We start from the raw sequence: 24,817 nt of genomic DNA, 5'->3' as shown, positions 1-24,817 counted from the left end.
TGGTTACTTCCAGAATTAATAGCAAAAGGGATTGCTGACATCATTACTTTTTAGCAAGATGGTGCTCCAGCATATTTTACTCTCAATGTCCACAGATACCTCAATGAGATTTTCTGAATCGCTGGATCAGACATGAGCCAGAAAAGTTACCGGTTCCATTGCCTTGCCCAGCAAGAAGCCCTGAACTCACCACATCTAACAATGCATTCTGAGGTTTTGTAAAAGAAGAGGTTCAAAAACATAGACACATAAACAAAAAGCAGCTCCAAGACAATGTTCAGTCAGCATTTTAAATGATCACGTCTGGTATACTGTTACAGATGAACAGGACATGGAATTACATACAGTTGTGCTTTGAACATGGTGAAACCCACAGATCTAGAGAAGGTAAGCAACAACTATCTTAACTTCTTAACTAACATAAAGAGACTTCCCGCGTCAGTTAGGAAGATATACTCTACTAATTACGACAGAATTATTCATGGGCCTATTATAAAAATATAAGTTACATTAATAATATATGTTGAATATAAAATAAGTAGTTCTTTTAAAAGTATTTTAAATATGCCAAGAGACAAAGTCCCAGAGATATTTTCAAAGGATAAAAAATAACAGGATAAATCATAATAAATAAATATGACTGATATCAACCAAGTGCATAAAATAAGCCAAAAAATTCAAATACGATGAGGATAGCAGATTTCATTATTTAATGACCTGTAAAAGTGCAAATAAAAAAAGGTAAATTTTATGCAAAATATTGCAAGCAACAAATACATAAAATAAATGGTACAAATATATCTGTAACCTTCACAATTTCTCACAAATCAAGCTAATTTATTAAATAGTGTATAAATATTACAATTTTATCCAACTGAAGATAATTTTAAATATTCTATAACAAATTACAACATATTTATATATTTTCAAAAATATTAAGCATAGATCATTAAAAATAAAGTTTTTTACCTGTATATCTTGTTCTAGACTTTTTATTTATATCAACATCAGGTATAAGTCTAAAAACTCGTATAACATTTGCTCCAGCAACAACTAGGGATCGCTCAATACGATTAAAAAAGTAACATGTAATAGCATGTTCAACACCAGTAGCTGGATGAGTTTGTTTAAACACTGAATACATACGCATTTTGATCAATCACTTCAGTCTTTACCTGAAAGATATAGTTTGCTTATTAATTTACTTCTAAACATTAAAAAAAAAAAATTAATTTCAGTAGCAGTGTATAAGTTAGGATAATAAATAGAACTTAATTTAAAAACATACATAAAATTAATTTTCTCATTTAAGACAGGTTTACAAAAAATGCTGAACTGCACCGTAAAATGGTATGTAACAAAATCTTATTTAACAGTAAAAACAAGTAAAAAAAAAAATCAAGGAAAATTACTCAGTTTCTGACCACAATAAGATTACTTTACAACCACAAAACTATTTATAACTTCACAATAATTTATTGCACATACTCAGAACTTTACTTTTTTTTGTAATTTAAGTACCAATAAATCTGATAATTAACATCAAATAATTAAAAAAAAATATAAAGGTTATCTCATCTTTCACAATATTTAAAATGTTAAGAATCTTTGAAACTTTTACACTGACCAAGGCTGAGATAAAGAACCCAGACTTTATGTAAATTATATTGAAATACTGGGAATCAACTTTGTTGGGCAATGAAAAAAATCCACATGAACCTGCATGAGACTGTACATAGAACTTTCCACACTGAAACAAATTACAGCTAACTGAATTTAGATATAATGAATGGGAACACTTTACCTTCGTTAAATCATGCATTAATGTGCTCTGACAGTTATACTCAGAAAGTAAACCAGTACTTTCACACCTAGAATATACCTGTGTTCTTGCACAAGTTTAGTTTTAAACATTTGTCATATAAGAATCTCAATTTATTACTGTAGTCAAACTCTAGAAAATAATTATCTGTTTTTAAGGGGATGAGGTGTATTTTGAGCTACGATGGATGATGAGCTATATCTGGATTTGGTCTCCTGGTAATCTTATCTTTATATTTCAGAATGATCTTAACCCAGAAAATGCTATGTTTATAAATTATTTGCCTGGGCTTAATCAAATATACTAACTAGCCACAATTTGGGATATCACATTACTGTGAAATTAAGAAACAGATAAAATGACATACACCTCTTAAAATCCTAACATCTATGTCCTACAACCATAGAGCAGTATCAGATTCACAACAATAGAAAAAATGGGAGGACCTAATTAGATACTGTTTTCATGAAAATCTTTGAGAAATCCACTGTCATCCATAAATATAAAATTTAGGTTCAGAATTTTAGCATTCTGATTTCTGATGATACTGTACTTCCATTTTAACAAGTAGAAAATGATCGCAGATTGTTTTGCATTTCAATAAAAGGAGCTTGATGATGCAGAAGCCTTAGGTAAGCAAAAGAAAATTAAATTCTTTGCATATCTGGATGCTCACCTTAGTCTTACATCGTACACATACTGGTGCATTTTTTAATGGCATCAGATACCCGTTGAGTAGCTGAAATGCTTACTAAGCATGAAATTAACATATTGAAAACATGAAAAATGTGTTAACAATATACAAAACAATTCCAAAATTGTTTACTTCCATATTTTTAACATTATAATACAATGATGGAATTCTCAACACAAATACAAATCCACTTTTGACTACAGGAAAATAACTGTTGTACCATTATTAAATTAAAACTTACAACAAAATTTTTTAATTCGATCAAATTAATAAAATTTGACAAAATAAATGACTCTTTATTATAGTTCTGTTTTAAATGAAAGTTAGAAACATTTCTACTTTCATGACTATTCTATGCCCACATAAGGCAAATTAGTTTTTGCCATCTAACAAAATTTATAATTATCGAAATTCAGATACAGATGCAATATGAATAAGATGATGGTAAACAGCATGATTACAACATCCAAGAAAGAAAGGTGTAAGGAATCAGATTTCTGCATTTACTCTTCTGAAGAGACTGGTGTAAGACTACATTCAAGGCTAAATATTTTAGTCAGATATCTGGGGAATGTTTGGCATAGATCTGTAGGAAGATAATGGTTGATAGGTCTTTGCATGCTAAAAAAGGCATTTGTTTATGGTGTTTGCATACATCAAACTAAACTTTCTTTTCTTTTTTAAAATTAATGCACCACATAAATTAAAAAATTGTGACTACGAATATGCAATGGAAATCCTGTAGCAAAATAAGCACTACATCGTTCAATATTTTTCTTTAAATATACTGCACTGGAAATACTAGATATATGTGTAAACGCTACACATTAATAGTCATGCACAGCAGAATCAATTTAGCAAACCAACTGATAGAAGGAAGAAACACAAAGATATTAGAACAATTAAATTGCATACTTGGGCACATGTCTCAAACTCAACATTTTTTAACGTATGAAATTTGTCAACAAATCAAATTCAACAAAACCCAAGGAATGTATAATTCAACCATGTACTAATATTTCATAACCACTTTAATTTGAGCATCATTAACACATGCAGTTCACCGACAAAGGCGTCTCCAAACGGCACAGTCAGGATCTGTAACACACTAGTGTTTTGTAGAAAAGTAGTAAAAAAAAAATGTTCATGAGGCACAAGTAAAATACAGAAATTTTATTCAGTAGGTGATTATGGAATTTATCTCCTTCTCTGTATCAAAATATTAAAATAAATACTATTAAAAAAACAAATCAACCCACCTCAAAATATAACAATTAAAGGAAAAAATGATTACTTAAAAACCGCAGGCGGCATTTCTGTAATTATATAACTATTAATCATTAAAAAACACAGTTTTGTTTTACATTTTGAGACTGTAACATAATTTAATTCTACGGAAAGTGAATGTAAAGATCTACATTCATTTATTCATGCAGCAACTAAATAAAATGTGTTCCAAAAAATAACCTCACTCAAACAAAATCGTCAGCGTCTATTATGACTGCAGAATTGCCAACATGAAAATATTAACAATATGTAAAAACTGCTTCGCATGCAACGATAAAAAGATGTACGTATTTAATTTCATGAAAAGAGATATATTGACCGTTTATAAATAAACAACTATAAAATTGATTCGTCGGTTAATAATATTTCTTTGTTTTACTTTAACGTAGCAGTAAGTTTACAAGATTACAAAGTCAGAAAGCAATCTGTACATCAGGCTATTGACGTAATGATTACATATTTCGGTTTTAAATATGCCAGGCATATTATGATTTAACCAATCTTGCGTTAACGTATTTTTCTTTAAAAGTTATCGTTCATAATATCGTCCGATAATGCTCTTCGATTTTGAAGTGGTAAAGTAAAATTTAAGTACTGCAAAAATGGAGGAAGTTTTGGATGAGGTTGTTCCGTTGGATGACTTACAGGTGAGCATTGATTCTACTTATTTTGTAATTACCATTTTAACCCTCCAGTATTTGTTTTAAATTTCATTTCTCTTTCTGCTTGACAAATTTTTCAGAGTATTACATCTAAACTAGGAAAATCAATATTGCTTTATTATTATTACGTTAGTGACATTGTTCAGATAGTAATTATTATAAATAAATTTTTCGTGCATAACGACCAACTTTTTTTTTAAACCTTGTTTACACCAGTTGTGTATACTTAGTCATTTTATTACCGTACTATTGTGGTTTAACTTTGACTTTATTAGATTCTATTTACGAAATTTAAATTGTGCAAAAGTCATTGATTTCTATGTGTATCAGGATGAAAGTCGAGTTGATATATGTTAATAAGGTAAATGAGGTGAAGTGATTTGGTAAAATTTTATTTATGGAAATAAAATATGCCGGGTATTATTAATCTTTCTTAAAATGATTTGCTGCTCTTGTTACTAAAGTCATATTTTACATAAAACATCAATTTTATTTACAGTTATTTTTGTTTTAGCTGTATGATATGAAAAAATGTAACAAGATTATGCTTACAACTATAATCTTTTTTAAGATGTTAATACATATAATTCTGAAGCATTTAAAATATTCCATCGTTTTTGTGTTCAAGGTTATCAGTTACTTCCATTCATTTGGTATAGCTGTTTTCAAAACTTAAATAGTGTTTTCACAAAAAGTTGTATTCATGTAATATATGTCGGCACCAGGACACGTACACCATGATTACAAAGTCCTTTTAATATAAAGAAAGAAACATGAATTGTTTGTCTTTAATTTAATTATTTTACACAAAAAACTTACTTTCTGTTACCTCTGTTAGTGTTTCTCTATTGCCTCCAAACGTTTTACCAGTCACCAAGTGTAATTAGACAATCTCTTCAATGTTGAAGGATCAAAATTGTAAATAATTACTGATAGTAGTTTTCAGCTCATCAACATTTGTAAGTTGCAAATGGAAATGCCTTCCTTAATTATGGCATAAGGAGTTTTCTCAAATAGTTAAGTCTGATCTTCACAGCTCTCAACAATTAAAAGTCCCTTACCATGTTGAGTGAAGTGAGCTGAAGCTCCATCCTACTGTAAAATTGCAGTTAATTACATATCATTCAGTCAAAGCTGAGGAATAAAATAACTTTAAAGCCATTAACACATCCTTGATAGCCCTGTCCGTATTGCTGCCCACATCATTACACATGGTGAATTTGTTGGGATTTCTTTTTCACCAAAAATGACCTTTCTGAGACCTATTACTCAGGTAAATGGCCTATGTTACTTGTCTAAGAAGAAAACTGGTTTCTATGATTGAACCTTGAGGTAACACTGTAGAAGAGCTTTGACATGAAAGCTGTTAACATGAGCAGGCTTAAAAGATTTAAATCAAAGATTCTTTTTCATTATTTTATAAAGTGTTTAAGGGCTATTATTTAGCTCTGAAGATCCTTTCCTTGGGCTTGATATATATAGGATTCATCTACAATCTCATAGCTATTCAATTGACTGGAAGAAAATCCTGATTGTTTCAAATTGATGACTAATCTGGTCAAAAAAGCTTTTTTCCACACCTTTGGAGTGTTGAAGCTTCCTTACTAAACACTAAACAAATTGTCGTAGTTTTCATTTACATTTCTACGCTCACGCACTGTAACACTAGAAACAAGCATTTCTTCAACTGATATTTGCTTATATTTGCCATTTTAACATAACACTGCACAAATCAAAATTGTCACTGAATACGTGAAAATAATATGAACTTCTAACAAACCTGGGACTTTGTGGAATAAATGATAAATGAAAGCGGGAGATTAACCTTTACAATCACCTGATGACATACAGCGTTACCTACTTGTATGTTTTATACTGAACAGGGACATTGTGACCACTCTGTCGATGATGGTGGAAATTGTTAATTTGTTGGGCACTAGTTTTCATTAATGATGTATTTGCTTTTTGTAGTACTCATCACAAATGTTTAAATGAAATAGGAATATTATTCAGTAATATTTGTAGAATTGTTGACAAATTACATATGATTGTAGTTGTTATTTTGTTTTTTAGATCCTATTTATTTTGATTCAGAGTGATCCAGAAAAAAAATAATTGGTTGCTTACCATTTCAGAAAAAAAATCTGTTTTTAGGTGTATTTCCCTATATTTTGGTTCTTCAAAACTAATTTTTTTATTGTAGCCAGTTCAAAAATGGCAGCCATTTTTGTTTTAAGCCTCAAGCTGTTTAATGTTTTTCGCATTTGCAGGCATCTTTGATTTTCTAAATCTCTCAGCACTGGGTAGTCTTTTCAAATAAACTACATTATGTTCAGTACATTTTGGCCCACAAATCAAGGCCCTATTTATCTACCCAATATGATTTTGTTCATGTACACTTTGTAGCTCAAAGTTATAGTATGCGAATAAACAAAGTTTTGTATAAGATCAATTCACTTACTTTATATAAAATATCGGTGGTGAGTAGCTTACCCTTTAAAAATTACACTAAAAATTGAAATTTTTTAATTTTTCAGCTGCAGTATCTCTGTCAGGGACCAAATAAAAATCTGAAAATAGCACACAAGGTCTCTATGGTATTAAACTTCAGTATAATTATAACTTTGAAATTCAATTCAAAGTAAGTATAAAAAAATTGTGAATTTGTTCAGAAATGCCTGATTTCCACTTTTGGGATAAATGGGCATAAGGAGTTTATCTGATATTTCCAAGGCATCTTATATTAAGAAAAAAATAAATGACAGCTTATTATAAATTAGCATGTGACTTTGAACATGAACAAAGTTCACTCACAAATTTATAAGTCGAAAATATAGCTCAAAAAAGTTGGATTAAGAATCTTATGGAAAACAGAAATTATGACTACTGACCCTCTGCACAAATAAAGTCAAAATTAATGTGAATGAAATTAGACTAGTTCAGCAGTTTAAATATTTAGGGAAAATCGAGTGCAAATTAAAAGAAAAAGCCACTTGGCAAAACAAAATCTCCAAAATTATAAAAACACAAGGTTTAGTCTGCCAGACCTAGAATAAAAAATGCCTTTCAGTACACTCCAAAATCCACCACTTCAAAACAGTCGTTCTCCCAGAGGCACTTTATGCCTGTGAAACTATTTTTCAAATTAAAAATGAAACTAAAACTGACCAACTAATTAAAACAGAACACAGTCATTTAAAAAAATGACCATAAGAATGGGGTCTAGCAAATTTCCACTTAATGAAACATATATAGAAATCAACCTGATCAGCACAACGAAGAAGAGAATTTCTCATTTTTTCCACATCTTAAGAATGCCTGAAGGCCAAATTTTGAAACAATTGGTTCTCAGGAATTTGGAAAAGAAAACTAGTGGAAAATACATAGAGAAAATTAAAAAGGATCTAAAAGAAATTGGAGAGAGGATCGAGGATGCTTTCAACAAGACAAAAATAACTAACACTTTCAAAGCATACAAATTCTGTACAAAAAATTTCCAAAGATGCACTGTGGAGGTTACAGATAAAATGTAGATAAAAAGATCAGATTGTCATAAAAAGTACTGGCAGAACTGGAAACTTAAGGCAGTGCACTCTTCAAAGAACACTGGAGATTGATTGACCAGGTGGTTCAATGTGGGCTCAAAAGAAAAATGAAAATAAGCTTGTAGACTGCCCATTATATAATTTTTGAAATATTTAAATACAAAGTTCCTCTTTATCAAAACAATGTAATCCAGAAGTCGGGACCTGTACTAGCTAAATATTAAAAATTGTTTATAAAGGATAATAAATTAATTCATTATTAAAAAGAAATCTAAATTAATTTAATCAGTAAGTTAGTCTATATTTGTAAATCAATTGAAAACCGATTAAATTATAGAAGTGAATAAGTATTATTTTGAAAGACAAGTATTATATAAATAATTAAATTAAAAAAATTATATTTATAAACACACTCACACCCACCCGCAATTTATACTGATAATAATTATTTGTTGAGGCAAATATTTGCCAATAGTTAGATGCTAATGAGTCACAATTATCTGTAAATAGGTTCAGGATTGTACAGGCTCACTCAAGCATCTGCAGGTAGAGCAAGTCTGTGCCTATACTGTGTCTTGTCGTCTCCCTCTACCAATATTTATTTCACCTTACTTTGTGCTCTTAATGTACAGCCCTTTTATCAAAATTGAGTGTCAGTGTTCTATAAGTGTTTTTACTAATGAAGCTTGCCATAAAACTGTATATGAATTTTTTCCTAAAGACATTAAATCAGTTAAAGACTAGTAAAGAAAAAAGTATGTTTTCTTTAAGAATGAACTCTAAGGTCACTTCAAGTTATAAATATCATGAAATAAAATATTTGAAAAAAATTTCATCTCTAGCCAATATTGCTTACATCCTTTCAAAAAACCATAAAACACTTATATTCTTGTAATATAAGCATTCCTATCAATCTTATACCAGGAAAATGATTGTGCTCAACTTATTACTCTAAAATATTTATTGTAGACAAAGAAAAGATGGTGGAAGTTCAAATAAAGAATTTTACAATTTATCAGAAAATATAGATTCAGCTTGTGCTATTCTAGGTGTTTGGAAGTTTTATTTCCAAAGGAAATTCCTACTTCTGATCCAGATGATAATCCTGAAAATTTATAAATTAAATATGATGATTGATAGAAAAGCTAATTGTCATATTTCCAACAAGGAGAATAAAATTAAAATTATCAGTTTATATCTGAAGTTAGCAGTGAATTCCAAGTATCAGAACATATGGTTAGATTAACAAAAAATCTTGTAAAAGAACAGTGTATTTTACCTGAATACAAAAAAGGAGAGCATCAAATGTAATAAGTAAAGATACAGTACAAAAAATTAGAAGTTTTTGTGATGAAAGTTGTCGTTTGATGCCTGGGGTGATGGTGTTTTATTGAAGGAAAATAGTAATAAGGTTCAAAGACAAAAACAGGTAGTGCTTTGTTATTTAAAGGAGCTATTTTCTTAGCTTAAGAAGAAGGACCTTGACTTTAAAATAAGAAGTACAAAATTCTATGAGTTACAAAACCAAAATTGTGTGTTTTTGCAGGGGCATCTGGTACTCAAAATGTATGTGTATGTTTATACCACCAGAAAAAAGTTGATGCCAAACTTAAAATTGATTATAAAGATCTTTTGAAAATTCTGATGTGCAAAATAGATAATTATGATTGTACAATGGGAAAATATCAAGATATCCAGGCAAACAAGCTTTGGTTGACATGTTTGATGAAGACTCTATGCCAAGAAATGTAGAATACAAACAATGGGTGACACAAGAACTGAGATTATAATAATTATAGAACATGAGAAGAATTTATGAAATATTGATTGTTAAACTTGAAAATCGCAAGATTCATCATTTTAATGCAAAATCTCGAAGAAACTTTAAGACAAAAAAAATCCTTGTTCTGGTTGATTTCAGAAAATTATTTCTTCGTTGTACAAGACGAAGCACAAGGGCACCACTGGGTAAGCAAGCAGGCTACAGTTCATCCGTTTGTGTTGTATTATAAAGATCGAGAGAAAGTAAAGAGCCATAGCTTTTGTGTCATAAGTGATCATCTAGAACATAATACAACAATCCATTTATTTTAACTTCAATTAACAGATTACATTAAACAACACCATTCTTCTATAAAAAAAAATAATTTATTTCTCTGATGAGGTTGCAACCTAGTATAAAAATAAAAAGAACTTTGTAAATATACGTTATCGCAAAGTTGATTTAGGACTTGACATAACATGACATTTTTTGCATCATGTCTGGGAAAAATGCTCTTGATGGCATAGGGGGTTGTACAGTGTGATCCATGACAAAGTCTAATTTACAACAGCTTTTTAAGCAGTTCATGAAATGTTTAAATTCTGCAAAGAAAATGTTAAAGGAATTATGTGTAGTTTTGTGAAAACTGAGACAATCCAAGAACTCAGTTCCACTAGTTTAGAGGAAAGAAAAAACACTTGTCAGAAAATTAAAGGCACTAGATCATTTCATTGTTTTATACTGCAGTCAGAAAGTTTGCTAAAATGATGTCAGTACACATCATCATCTATAGTGAACTTCATCAACTTGCAAGAGTAATGCTGTTGACACTTCAAAATAAAGACACAATTGCATGCGTTTGTGATGGCCAGTGGTGGATTTTAGAAGTGAACAACATAGATGATTGAAGCAAAGATATGCATGTTATATTTTATCATCTACCAGGACCAAGAACTTCATTACAAAAAAAAGAGAGAAGGACCAAGTTTGGGTGCCAATCAAAAATATATTGAAGCTGAACGACTCCCCTAGAATTCACAATTGTGTTTGGGTGCACAATTCACACCTAAACTTTGTGAAGAAATCTCACGGCTGTTAAATCAACATTTAAGTAAAACCTGATTAAAGGTGAGAAGACATATATAGCTGACAGTTAATTAATTTTTAATTCAATGCTACAGTAGCTCAGGGAAACAATTTATTACATTTTATTTGATTGCTGTTTTAAATTATATGTTTGAAGAATTTGCATTTCATTACGGTCTTTAAATTTAAAATTATATTGCAATCATATTTACCATACATAATGTAATGCATATTCTGTATTCGTATCAAAATAGTTATCTTAGTTTGATATATGTTTAAATAATAGAAGTGTACTCTTATGCCCACTTATTCAGATGTGGAGATCAAAATTGCTCAAATTCACAATTGTTTTTATACTTTGAGTTGAATCTCAAAGTTGAAATTTATACCGAAGTTTAATGTGGTAGAGACTGTTTACATGTGCAATTTCCAGATTTTATGTGGTCCGCCAAAAACTGAGATATTACAGGTGAAAAATTGAAAAAAAATCAATTTTTAGAAGGGTTTATAATCTTTAAAGGATAAACTACTGAACATTGATATTTTATATAAAGTAACTATAATCTTATACATAAAAGCACAGAAAAAATTGAGGCTGAGAAACTTCCTTCTTTGAGAATTTACCCTACAAAAATTGAATTTTGTTCATTCACATTTGATAACTTTGGGCTTCAAAGCATATACAAACAAAATTATATTGGGTAGGTAAATAGGACTTTGACTTGTGACCAAAATGTACTGAACATAATGCAGTTTATTTGAAAAGTTTAGGACAACCTAATGCTGAGTAATTTAGAAAGTCATAGATGCCTGAAAACACAAAAAACAGCTTGAGGCTTAAAATAAAAATGGCCACCATTATTGAAGATACAATAAAAATTTTAAGAAATTAGTCATGGACTACCAAAACCTAAGGGAATGCACACCTACAAAATATGAATTTTTTCTTAGGTGGTGAAGCAGCCAATTATTTTTTTTTCTGGATTGACCCAAAAGTAATAAATTTAATTTTCTTTCAGAAATTTGAACGTGCCTATCTTGATCAACTTTATAGTGATAATGTTACAAGGGAAACACAATTTAATTATGCTTGGTGCCTGGTACGAAGTAAATTTCCTGCAGATATTCGTAAAGGACTTCTCCTGCTTGAGGAATTATTCAAGAAAGATTCTTCCGAAGAAGGAAAACGAGATTACCTGTATTACTTAGCTGTAGGCAATGCAAAAATCAAGGTATTGATTTATGATTATGTATTTTGTACATCTTTACAAAATAGTGTTGTTTATGTACACAATCTATGCTATCATTTTATTGGAAATTGTGAATAATTTCTAAGTCAGCTGACCAAAGTTTTAAAATCTAGTTGAGAGATTTTGTTTTATGTTTACCACTCTGCAAACTGTCATAAAAAGATAAGTGTGTTGGTCTAAGGTAGTCTCAGTAAAATCCTTTTTATTTGAAAAGTTTTTTTTTTTTTTAATTAATACAAACTGTTGTATAAAGCAACATTCTATTACATTACCTATAATTTTATTTGGTTTATACCTTTTTGCAATAATATACTAATAAAAGCAAGACTGGTCTTCTGCTTCATTTTTTTTCCATTATCATTCAACTCATCTTCATTCAAATATATTTAGATTCATATTTAATGTTGTAATAACAAAAAATAAAATAAAATGCTGGAATTTAAATAGTTCTAAACTAACACATTGGTGTTGCTGCACCCACATGCTAGTTCCTTGTTATTTCTTTGTCATCATCCACATTTAATTATTATCTATCCAGAAGTTATTTGTAAACCTTTTTTAAAAAGTGTCTTTAAATTTTAAGTTCCAAAATGTTAACAAAGTATTTTTATTTGTATAAAATGCAAGATGTATTGCATGTTAATAATTTTTATGCAACTTTAATTTATTAAAACCTTAACTGCAAAATCACATTTGGGTTACTTTCTACAAATTTAATTCACAACAGGAATTTATTGAGTTTTCCTATCTGACTTTTTTTCTAAATCAGAAATAATTTTAGTACAAAGAAAATACAGCTAATGCAAAATTATAAAGAAATATAATGATGTTTATATGTATTTTGTTTGTTTTCTATATTCAGTTGTAGTTAAATAGCATTAGTTTACTTATAAATTTACCAAAATATTCTTTAAAATGTAGACTAGTGCAATATATTTTATTTATTTTAGTAAAAAAATAACGTTAAAATTTAATTAGCATGTTTTATTGTATTGATAGAATATTCTATTCATAAATTATAATTTCTGCCCTTTCAGAAAATAATAATGTATTTTACATTCATGTAAAAACAAAACTGACAAAAAACTGAAGCAGAAGGATAAAAGATGAAGAAATATTTAATATTTTTGCTGTATATCTCTCATTCACAAATATAAAAATATTGTGATATTCTACTTAATCAAGAAGTAATAAAGTTCAGTGGCTTCAAAGCAGACCAGACTCTAAAATCAGAATTGCCTCACAAAATTAAAAATGTAAAAAGTAATATACTTTAAAATTTGCACATTTGAAATTTAACTTCTGTCGTTCAAGCATATATTTATATATAATTATATATTTTGTAATAGATTTTTTTCAACCATAATACTGCTCATGATAATCAGCTTTATAGCTGTATTAGTTTCTGGACTGGATCATACAGATGCCATGATAGTCAACAATATCTGATCTATGAAATAAAAGTTACCTGTAGTTCAGATTGTTAGGCTTATTGCTCTAGATTCTTACAAAAATATAACTAAACAGTCAAATAACTATAAGATCAAAATAAAGTAATGTATTTTTTATTGGTTATTTTAAAAAATATTAAATTTTAATGACTAAAAGGTATACATTCTTTTAATTTTCTTTTTAACAGCGTCTTTCTATTTAAGTTTGTTTAAAAGTTATTTAAGTTAGTGACTATATAAATGAAAAGTAAGTACCAGGTATGTAAATATGAAACCGGGATTTTTGTATAGAAAACACGTTTATTGTATGAAAATATAAAAAAAAAAAAAAAAAAAAACATTTTATTTGAAATATTGTCAATCGCTAGCTATACATTTTTCCTATCTCTCTGACAATTTATGAATGCCACGCCAAAAAAAACTGTTGCTCTTTTGAGGAAAACTAGTCATCAAGCCATTTTCATAAGAAGTGAAGTGCGTGTCCCATCGATGCAAATAAATAGTGGTTGGACAGAACCAAGTCTGGTGAATAAGGCGCATGCAAAAGTATTTCCCAACTGAACATCTCAATCATTTCCTTGACCGGTTTTGCTGTGTGTGATGGTACATTATCATGAAGCAAAATCACTTTGTGTTGCCTTTTTTGATATTCTGGTTGTTTTTCATACAATGCTTGATTCAAATCAATCATTTGTTGTCGGTAGCGTTCAGTATTAATGGTTTCACCAGGTTTTAACAGCTCATAATAGATCACTCCCTTCTGATCCTACCAAACACAGAGCATTGTCTTCTTTCCATAGCGATTTGGCCTTACAGTCGATGTCAATAGTTCAAAAAGAAATGTCTTTCTTTTGTACCTGGCAAACAGCATTTTGCAAGTGGTTTTTCAGTTTTCTTGCTGTCTTTCATTCAGTTCATGTGGAATCCATTTTCCCATCTTCTGGATCTTTTCCATGGCTTTTAAACATATGGAGATGATTTCTTGTATTGCATTTAATTGATCCACGAGTTGTTGTTGGTTTGAGCGTCATCCTCATCCAACAATGCTTGCAATTCGCTGTCTTCAAACTTTTTCACTGGTCTTCCACATTCTTCGTTTCTCATATCAAAATCGCCACTTTTTAATTTTTTAAACCAATCAAAGCACTGTGATTTACCAAGAGCGTGCTCGCCGTAAGCTTAAACAAGCATTTGATCCAATTCTGCAGCAGTTTTCTTTAAATGGTAACAGAAAATCAATGCTGTCTGCAAATCGTAGTTTGTAGGTACAAAACTCAACATGTTCAATGCTATTAAAACTATGCTGTTGTATTGTTGTAAGTCGAAAATCTTTGTCAGCTGTCAAAGAAAGAAAATGGCACCAATGGTGGTTTGACAGTAACTACATTGACAGCTAGGGCCATCTATGGATAAATTCCAGTTTCATATTTACACACCTGGTATACTATATAAAAATTAAGCAATAAATTATTACATAAAATATCCATTGACATTAGCATTAATACTACCTACAGCCATATTTAATGTAAAATACCTATAATAGTGTAGACCCTTCTACTCTTTTGATATATTTTTATTTTAAATTTTATTGTTCAGAATGCACTTAAAAAGTTTAAAAATTTGTTGTTCTATCAAAACTTTTTTTTTAAGTGCATTCTGAACAACAAAATTTTGATAGAACATAAAATTTTCCAACTTTTACAAGTTTCAAACAGAACTCCTGTTTTTAGAAACATTTTTTTTTATTCAACACTGAATTAATTTACCAAACTTAAATGTTGATAAAAAAATTTAATTTTTAATAACAATTTTATTTTTTATTTTGATGAAAAATTAAATCAAAAGTGACCCGTCCATAACAAGTTACCCTAAATTTGTATTAATTTAACTTTATTTTTTACAAACTTGTTTACAGAAATACTGTTCTTGTGAGAAGGTGCTACTATAGTTAAAAAAGGTATTGGGTTCTGATAATTTACTGATGAAGGAAGAATATAATTTTCCTTTTATTTAGATTTTATCTTACAGAATCAGTTACTTTTAAAATTTTTATTAATTTAGTAATATATTCCTTCATAATTTTAACTCTATCTCATATACCTCATTTACAGTTAGTATAATGGGTCAATCCATTTGAAGCATCCCAAAAAAAACATAAGTTGTTGCTTGACCAATTCCAAAAAAAAAGTTTAATTTTCCCATTGAATCCTACATGTTTCAAGGCTTTAAAAGTATATATTTTTTAAATGTTATTTAAGCAGTTTACCTGTGGTGGCCATTTTTGTTGCAGTGCGCACATCTATTTTTGTGATTGTAAGGGTTTAGGGAAAAAATCTAACTAAAAAACTATTGGTCGCAGAAGGATGAAACAAAAAGCAATTTATCATATTTTCTCAAGGTAAAAAATTGATCCAGTGGTTTATTTACCCATTTCTCTTCCTCTTTTAGAAAATTACCAATAAAGTAGAACAAGAAAAACTGTGAAATTTCACTTTTGGTAATTTTTTTCAAGAGGCAGAGATGGCATGCACAGATTGAATTATATTTTTATATGTAGGTACATGTTAGTAGTTTTACCATAAATAATATTAATGGTGATAAACCTATCCCTAAATGTTTATGAATTTTTGAAAACTAATTTTCTTTTTTAAATTCAAGTAATTGATGCGGCTGATAATAAAAATCTCAAATTTGCACAACTTGCAGTCTTTTTGTAGTTGTTTACAGTAAATAAAAAAGATTCTTGTGTATTGTACTAATAAAAAATAGTTATTTCAAAAATCATGATAAACCTGTTAAAGCAATACCATTTTGACTTGCTAAATAAGTGCTTCAAGGGGGTTTCTTGTCTTCTTTGCACTTCACATTTTTTATATTTAGCTCGTAGGTTGTTGAAGTTGACTTTTCAATAACAGGTTTTTTATGATTTTTATGAGGTTATAACTTTTTATTAGTGCAATACACAAGAAACTTTTTTATTTGCCATAAACAACTACAAAAAGCTAAAAGTTGTACAAATTTGAGATTTTTATCACCAGCCCCATCAGAGTTATTTGTAAATAAGCTAAAATTCAAATTTAAAAAAAAATAGTTTTCAGAAATTCATAAAAATTTTGGGGTAACTATCACCATTAATATTATTTATGGTAAATCTACTAACATACCTACATAAAAAAAATAATTCAAATTGTGTATTCCATCCCTTCCTCATGAAAAAAATTACCAAAAGTGAAATTTAACTGTTATTCATGATCAAATTTTCTGGTAATTTTCTCATAGAAAAAAGAGAGATAGGTAAATAAACCACTGGATCAATCTTTTACCTTAAGATAATATGAATAAATTGTTTTTTGTTTCATCCTTCCAGAACCAATAGTTTTTTAGTTATGATTTTTTCTGTATATCCTTACAATCACGAAAAAGGTGTGTGTGTGTGTGCATCGTAACAAAAATGGCCGCTACAGATAAACTGCTAAAATAAAAAAATAAATAGTTTTAAAGCCCTGAGACATGTAGGAAACAAGTGGTTAAGTTTCTTCTTTTTTTTTTAATTGTTTAAGCAACCACCTTTGGGTCACTTCAAATGGATTGACCTTAATAACTTAGTATTGAACTAGCCCGGACAGAGGGCTCTGCCCCCTGGACCCTCTACGCGTTTGTATTCACATGTTTATGAGAATCTTAAGTATAAGTATTTTACAGAAATATTTCAAGAAAAGAAATATTAGTTTGTATGAAATATTTTTTTGAACACTTTGGTGTTTTTATTTTTAAAATAGGCTTAAGGAACGAGTAGATATAAAATTTAATCGTTTTTAACAAAATACATGGGTAAATCAAATATAAACAGGATTTTTGTTTCTGAGCATCAACGGTTGCTAGGACTGGGCTCGCGCTTCTAGTATGCTTGGGTGGGGTCATTAGCAGTTGGGAGAGTTGGCCATTCCACACTCACAACCAATTCATCAGTAATGTTCACGATGTTGAAGCAACAGGTGCATCCCTTCACTGCACAACATATAATTATAAAATTTCAGCAACGGAAATTTTCGAGAGATTGACTGCACAGTTCGGGAACCATTCCTTGTCAAGGAATTGTGTGTTTGCCTGGCATAAAGAGTTCAAGGAAGGACGAGAACAAGTGGAAAATCGGGAATGCGATCGCCATCCTTGGACCAGCATTACAGACAAAACCATTTGTGCAGTTCGCACATCTTACAAAACAGACATTCTGAAGACAATCAACGGGTGAAAGTATTCAAAATTGCAGAACAGATCAGAATAAATTATGGGAGCTGTCAAGTGATCCTCACAAATGACCTACAGTTCTATAAAGTGTGTGTTAGATGGGTCCCTTGCCTTTTGATTGCAGATCAGAAGTTGAGACGTTTGGAGGTCTGTCAGAGGCTTACAGCAAGATTTGCGAAAGAAGGTGATGTATTTTTGAGTCATATTGTCACCTGCAACGAAACATGGGTCCGCTACACTCCCCAGCTAAAACAAGCCAGTATGGATTGGCAGGGGAAAGGGGAGGCAGCCCCAGTGAAACTCAAGACTTGACTTTCAGGTGGCAAGGTTCTTTTGACCAGCATGGCATTTTGTGCATTAAGTTTTTGCATGAACGATGCACAGTCAATGCTGCTTACTACGAGCTGTTGAATGAGGTGAGGGCTGCATATCGCCGCAAAAGACAAGACCAACCAATTCAAAAGGCCTTCCTCTTCCACAACCACGCTAGGTCCCATACTGTACCTCTAACAGTTTCAAAACTAGAAGAAATGCATTGGACTCAACTTGATCATCCTCCCTAGTGCCTGAACCTATCGCCCTGTGATTTTCAATTGGACTGCTTAAAGAAGCTCTAGGAGGGCAACGATTTGAAGATGATGAGTGCTTGGAAGGATTCATGCACAGTTGGCTCCTGACGCAACCAGCTTCATTCTACAATGCTGCAATAAAAAACCTTCCTTCTCGCATGGAAAAATGTATATCAAAAGCAGGAAACTATGTAGAAAAATAAATTATATTTGCCTTTCATTTTTCAATAAATAAATTAAAAAAATAAATAAAATCCAGTTTATATTTGATTTACCCTTGTATAATGTTTAACACTAGCCATATTGATAACAGAAAGTTGGCTTGTGTGAGGTTGTGTTAGTTACCAGTCCAACTGTGCTGGTATTGCCACAAAACACAAGATACACCAGCCGGATGTGCACAAATGACTGACTCTCCCCTGCTAAGTAAAGAATCTTTTTTTTACTGCTAAATATTAACTAATAATTCCTTTCTTTTATTAATAAAATTACAATTACAAAATAAAAATATAATTAACTTATAAATTAAATTAAATAATCTGTAAATTAATTGACAATGGACTGCTTCTAGCAGGAGAAAGTTGGCTGAGAGTCACCGTTCCCAGCCGCCCAGTGCACCACCATTGGTCCGCTCTGCACCAATAGCAGCTAAAATAAAAATGTGAGAACATATGGCAAAAAACAAACCCATGCACCATCCTTTTTAATGACAAATATTAAACAGAAAGCACATTACAACTTCTATAATTGTAAATGTGCCTGTCCTATCCTCAAACTCTTTGAGTAGAGTTGAGATTCTTTAACTGTAATCTATCTGTGAACAGAGAAAATATATCATTCCAAATTTGTTTTCTTCATTAATGCTACTTAAAATTACTATGTGTATTCTCATAAACTTGTTAATAATCTAAATATATTGGAATTTGGTAAATCCAAATAATATCTTGGTTAAATAAATAATGTCTTGATTATCCATATTTAAAAAATTAATCTGTAATGAGCTTGAGCATTAGAATTTCAGTGTGGCTGCAGTCTTGATATGATAAAAAAGATAATAGTTTTATCTGTTAAAATGTTGAGAATTATTCTGCATTATAATATACGTTATTTATTATTTGATGTATTCATATAGATCATTTCAAGTTTTTAAAAGAAGCTGAAAATAATTATTTTTTTTTAATATGATGATTTCTTGGCAGTTATTTCATATATGGTTATTTAATCATCTAGTACCTAAGAACTTAAGAACCTTGTGAGAACCTAATATAACAGTATGTTTGGTATACAATGAGAACAATTAATTTTTTAATGTTTTATTCAGATACTACAGTATTTTTGAGGGGAGTATACAAGTAAACTAAAACTTTAATTTGCATATGTATTACATTTTATAATAAATTATGTCACATTTTATATGAAAATTATAGTTGTACTGTAATTTATACAGGAATACTCAAAAGCACTACAGTTTGTACGAGCCTTTTTACATTTGGAGCCTAGCAATAAGCATGTACAAAATTTAGAAGCTGTCATCAAGAAAAGAATGGAGCAAGGTATTTTAAAAATTAATTAGTGTTTGCGTTATGGAATATATTATATTTCATAATGCATAATGAATATATATCATTACGATGTTTAATATACATAAAATTATTTATTACTAGCTGACTCAGCAATGCTTCACCATTGCTGGATTTGAATATATTTAATCTATATATATATATATATATAGATTAAATCAACACAAATGAAAGTTAGATAAAACATTAAAAAACTGAACATTATAGAACTTCACAAAATTTAACCTTTCCCTTTTTCCCTACTTCCCATCTTCCCTTTCTCCCTATTTCCCCTTATACATTTTTCACAAAAATATTTTTTTCCATGTAACATATTCTAAATATGAGCCAAATTGGACCATAAATGCAATTTTTCCAAATATCTCAACCTCAGTGCCATCTAGCAGGTCTGTTTTTGCAGAGGTATTTCTTTCTTTCCATGTAACACATATTCTGAATATGAACCCAATCGGACCATAAAAACAATTTTTGCAAAAATATTTCTTTCCACTTAACTAATATATATTCTGAATATGAGTAAAATTGGACCATAAATACAATTTTCTGAAATATCTCAATCCCCAGCGCCACCTAACGGGTCCAAACTAATTCTGAAACCTTCACGGGTGTGCGCACACCTCACCAAAGTTTTATCACAATCAAATAAATGATATAGGAACGCATATGGGAAAAACAAACAAGCATTCATTTTTATATATATAGATTAAATGAACACAATTGAAAGTTTGATAAAATATTAAAAACTGATCATTACAGAATTCACAAAATATAACCTTTTGCTTTATGCCTTCTTCCCCCTTTTCTCAATTTCCCTATTCCCCTTTTCCTCCCATTTCCCCTATTTCCTTTCTCTCTTTTCACCTTTTCCAATTTTCCATATTTCCCTTTTTTATTTTTCACGCATGTAAATCGATCCAGTAGTTTTTTACCCTGCAGCAGACACATACAAACATTGCCTTATATATATATATATATATATATATATATATATATATATATATATATATATATATATAGAAGAAGAAAGTCTGTTTGTATATTTTTTTGTTTGTTTCATAAATATCTCGACACTGGCAATACCTAGCGGGGTATAGTTTTTATAATTTTTTTTTTTTTGTTTTTTTCATATATTTAATATATATTCTGAATATGAGCCAAATTGGAACATCAATTTTCCACATATCTCAGCAGCACCATCTAGCAGGTCTGTGATTTGCAGAGGTATTTCTTTCCATGTAAGTAATACATATTCTGAATATATGCCAAATCGGACCATAAATACAATTTTTCTAAATATCTCAACCCCCAGTGCTACCTAGCGGATCCAAACTAATTCAGAAACCTTCGATATTAACTATTAAACCTCTATGAATTGCTTTTTATTGCATTGTAGTATTTTTGTTGTGAAACATAGATAAAAGTAAAGAAAACACATGTAAAACCAGTTGAGAATGCACAAATCTTCATGCCAGAATAAACATTAGTTATTTTGATAGACTACTGTTATTTAAAGTTTTTATTAAATGCATGATTTATTTAAAATGTAGCTATTTTACTTACGTAATAATAATAATGTTTTAGAATGGATATTTAAAAATTTACAAAAACATTTGGACAGTACATTATACAGATGAGCACTACAATGCTGCCTGTTATCAACACTGCAATTATTTTGATCTCCTATTTTGAACAAATTCCTGTCAAAATAGGAGTGATTCTTCAGACATTCCTATCTTCTTTTTGTTGGTCTAAGAATTCAGTCAAGATTTGAAAATTAAAAAAAAAAAATTGGACTTTTTTCGCTTGTGCCATTTCACCAAATTCCTGATGAGTCAAAAATGTAAGAATGTTGTGTGTAATTGCATTTTGATGTTCTATTCAAATCAGAACTAACAATTTTAAAATTCCAAGAAAAGTTCACACATGAAAATAACAAGCTAAATTTATTGATCAGTAAAAAAAGATCATAATTCCAGATGGCATCTCAAAGTATGTGCTTGAAAGTATTCATTGACGCTGTGAACTGATACATCTTTTTTTGCATTAACACATCTGTAATGTTTTTAATTATCAGTTTTTTATGAAATAGAAATACATTTGTTTAATAAATTGATGGCTATAGCATGGATGTATTAGTGACCAAGTCAAAAGTTTGCTCTCAGGACTTAATATCAGAATCGTACTGAGATGAAACTAGTTACATGGAAAAGAAGTATCATACAATGTGATATTTGACAATAGTAGAATCAACCTTTATAAATCACACAATGAAAACTGGACTACATAGATATTAACATCAACATGCAAAATTTATACTTAGCATCTGAAAGCCCACATACTATACTGAAAATGTATGAAGTATGAAGTGTTTCATAATGTTCTTCAAGTTAGAAAATTTACTACACCTTAAACATTTAAACAAGACTTTCCTTGATAAAATCAGAAAAGAAAAGTTTTCTGCATGTATTTATTGATCCTTTGTAGTTATTAATCATGCTGTTCAATAATAATATAATTGTGAAAATTGCTACTTACTATACGTCTACACATACAGAACATAAGTATTCATCATGCAAATTCCAATATGTCCAATGATTAATCCACTAGTCACTCTGTACTTTGGAATTTTGTTTAACTGTGTGCAAATAAAATAAAAATTAGTTTCAATAATGTGTAATGTTCTAAATTATTGTTTCCAAAAACCAATAGCATTTATGATCAGTTGTATTTTTTGGCCTCGGTAGTTCAAAAGCAAATTTATAACTATTAGCTAATTAGTTTTACTTCCTTATATTTCCCATTGCAAAAAACTGTGCTTAACTCATAACTCAGATTTTTATACTCAAAAATTATGACCTGGCTTGTATTGGATTATAAAACTATTTCATAAGTATTTATACTGGAAAAAACCATTAAATCGTCTTGTAACGAAATCTTAGATTGCGATATATTTTATAATAGTGGATATAGCTTAAAAATGCAGTATATAAAATAAGGGAGATATTCAGGAAATTACTATATCGAATAAAACATTAAATATTAAAAATATTATGTGTAAGAATATAAATGACTTTATTAATAAGCAATTGCTAGTTAATAATAATATTTATTAGTTGAATTTTCTTCTTTTTTTCAAAAAATAAACATTCATTGTTTCCAAGACACTAATAAACTATATTCCTTAGTGATTGTCTTTAATCGATTGGCACCTTGTCCACTAATCTCCGTGTTTAAAGAAGTTCAATTAAATAATAGTTGAAGATGGTTCTGCTAGCTATCAAAAGTTCTATTACATGACCATGTAAGCATGATGTTTGACTCATCTTCCTTTGTTCCTGCCTAAAGATGAATGAAGGCTAAGAAAAAGTATTCAAAGATGTACAGAAGAACTCTGTTTTTGTGATACTGTGATTTGAATTTGCAAAATGAAAAGCCAGGATGTTTCCAAGTTGTAATTAAATTTTAGCATTATCATATATACTGAAAGTACAGGAAAGATACAACCACTACTTACTAAAGTATTCATAATAACACTTTTTCTTGCTATATAGTGATCAATATATAGTTATAAAAAAATGTATTAATAGGTTTGAAAAAAATAAATATTTTATCCATTTGTATATTTAATAACATTTCCTTTTTTATTAAATTTTTAATTTATTTTTCTTTTATTGCAGATGGTATGAAGGGAATTGCTATTGCTGGAACCATGATTCTTGCCATTGGTGGAATACTTACTTTAATACTGGCACTTTCCAGAGGAAAGTGATAATTTAATTTAAATAATTAGCGCTATTCAAAACAAATTTAAACTGTACATATATGTAATAATCTTTTTTTTTTGTTTTAAAATATGTTTTTTATTTTTGTATGTTGTTTGAGAAACCACCTACATTCTTTATACAATTAATTAAATTATAAATATCACCACTGCAAAAAGTTTTTTTTTCTATTATTATTATTTGGTAGCAAGTGAAGTTTAAGTAATAAATACATTTGTAAAAATGTAAGTATAAATTAGGTAATGAGGTAAATTAATGAATTCATTATTATTTGTATTTTATCATGTAAGTCAATCATAAGCCTTTTAGTATTATGTACAATTTTTAAGTTGTTACTGATTTTTGTTGTAAATAATGTATAAATCGAGATATAGGATTATTTATTTTATTTTATTAGTATTGTTTTTAGAAGTTACCATTACATAGATTACATTTATTCATTTGTACATATTTATAGATATAATTATTTGTAAAATTTATTTAAAATATAATTTTATTTTGCTGAAAATTTGATTAAGTAGTTTATGAGATTAACCTTAGATGATGATTCCTGTTTATAAATCAGAACAAGGAATATGTTAGTACATGATTACTAATAATGTGTTAATCTAATTAAAGGAAAAATGGACACCTACTCATCTCTTGTTACAAAAAAAAAAAATGGTTTTATATCTCTAGGGTGTATATATTTATTATGGTTTGTGTTTTGTTTATTTTTAATTCTATATTTCCAGGTATTTATGCCTGTTTAACAACAATAAACAGTATTTATGCAAATTACAAAATGTAGTTAGTATGTTAGTTTTTTCCTTATTCATTTAATTTCCTTACCAAACATATTTCTGTCTAAAATACTAATTCAGATTCCTTCAGAAACTCAGAACAAATGTGGGCTGACAAATGATTTTTTACTCCTCATAGATTTGAATTATGTAAAAAAAAAGTTTGCCATTTATTCTAAAAAAATATAACAGTACCCTCCTCCTCCAAATCAGACAGTATAACTATTTTTATGTACACAGCACAATGATTATGTAAAAATGCCATTAATATTACATCTGTTGCCATTTATTATCCAT

General features: G+C 29.4%; 2 protein-coding genes across 2 annotated transcripts in view; one reads left to right on the top strand and one right to left on the bottom strand.

Moving 5' to 3' along the window:
* Cpsf160 (cleavage and polyadenylation specificity factor subunit 1) overlaps nucleotides 1-3,997 on the bottom strand; it is an 86,288-nt gene extending 82,291 nt beyond the window's left edge. Inside the window, exons 1-2 of the mRNA XM_075358570.1 lie at nucleotides 3,776-3,997; nucleotides 970-1,175 (exon numbers count right to left, since the gene is read on the bottom strand). Of these exons, the coding sequence (XP_075214685.1) occupies nucleotides 970-1,150 (181 nt within the window). The 5' untranslated portion in view covers nucleotides 1,151-1,175; nucleotides 3,776-3,997. The remainder of the gene's footprint in view (nucleotides 1-969; nucleotides 1,176-3,775) is intronic.
* A 134-nt stretch (nucleotides 3,998-4,131) lies between these two features.
* On the top strand, nucleotides 4,132-24,523 carry LOC142320594 (mitochondrial fission 1 protein-like). Its single transcript, XM_075358568.1, has 4 exons — nucleotides 4,132-4,450; nucleotides 11,878-12,090; nucleotides 19,824-19,929; nucleotides 23,634-24,523. The coding sequence occupies exons 1-4, from the start codon at nucleotides 4,406-4,408 to the stop codon at nucleotides 23,723-23,725; spliced, it is 456 nt and encodes a 151-aa protein (XP_075214683.1). The 5' UTR covers nucleotides 4,132-4,405; the 3' UTR covers nucleotides 23,726-24,523.
* The last annotated feature ends 294 nt before the right edge of the window (nucleotides 24,524-24,817 follow it).

This window comes from Lycorma delicatula, chromosome 2 (assembly GCF_047948215.1).
Source record: "Lycorma delicatula isolate Av1 chromosome 2, ASM4794821v1, whole genome shotgun sequence".
Classification (NCBI taxonomy): Eukaryota; Metazoa; Arthropoda; class Insecta; order Hemiptera; family Fulgoridae; genus Lycorma; species Lycorma delicatula.
The sequence above is the reverse complement of the archived record's forward strand: the minus strand, read 5'-3'. Positions and strand labels throughout refer to the sequence as shown.

What these genes read in the sequence shown, in the direction of transcription:
- LOC142320594 (XM_075358568.1), top strand. Translation starts at nt 4,406, where the DNA reads ATGGAGGAAGTTTTGGATGAGGTTGTTCCGTTGGATGACTTACAG. An exon ending in TTCCGTTGGATGACTTACAG is followed by an intron (nt 4,451 to 11,877) that starts GTGAGCATTGAT and finishes ATTTTCTTTCAG; the next exon opens with AAATTTGAACGTGCCTATCT. An exon ending in TAGGCAATGCAAAAATCAAG is followed by an intron (nt 12,091 to 19,823) that starts GTATTGATTTAT and finishes TAATTTATACAG; the next exon opens with GAATACTCAAAAGCACTACA.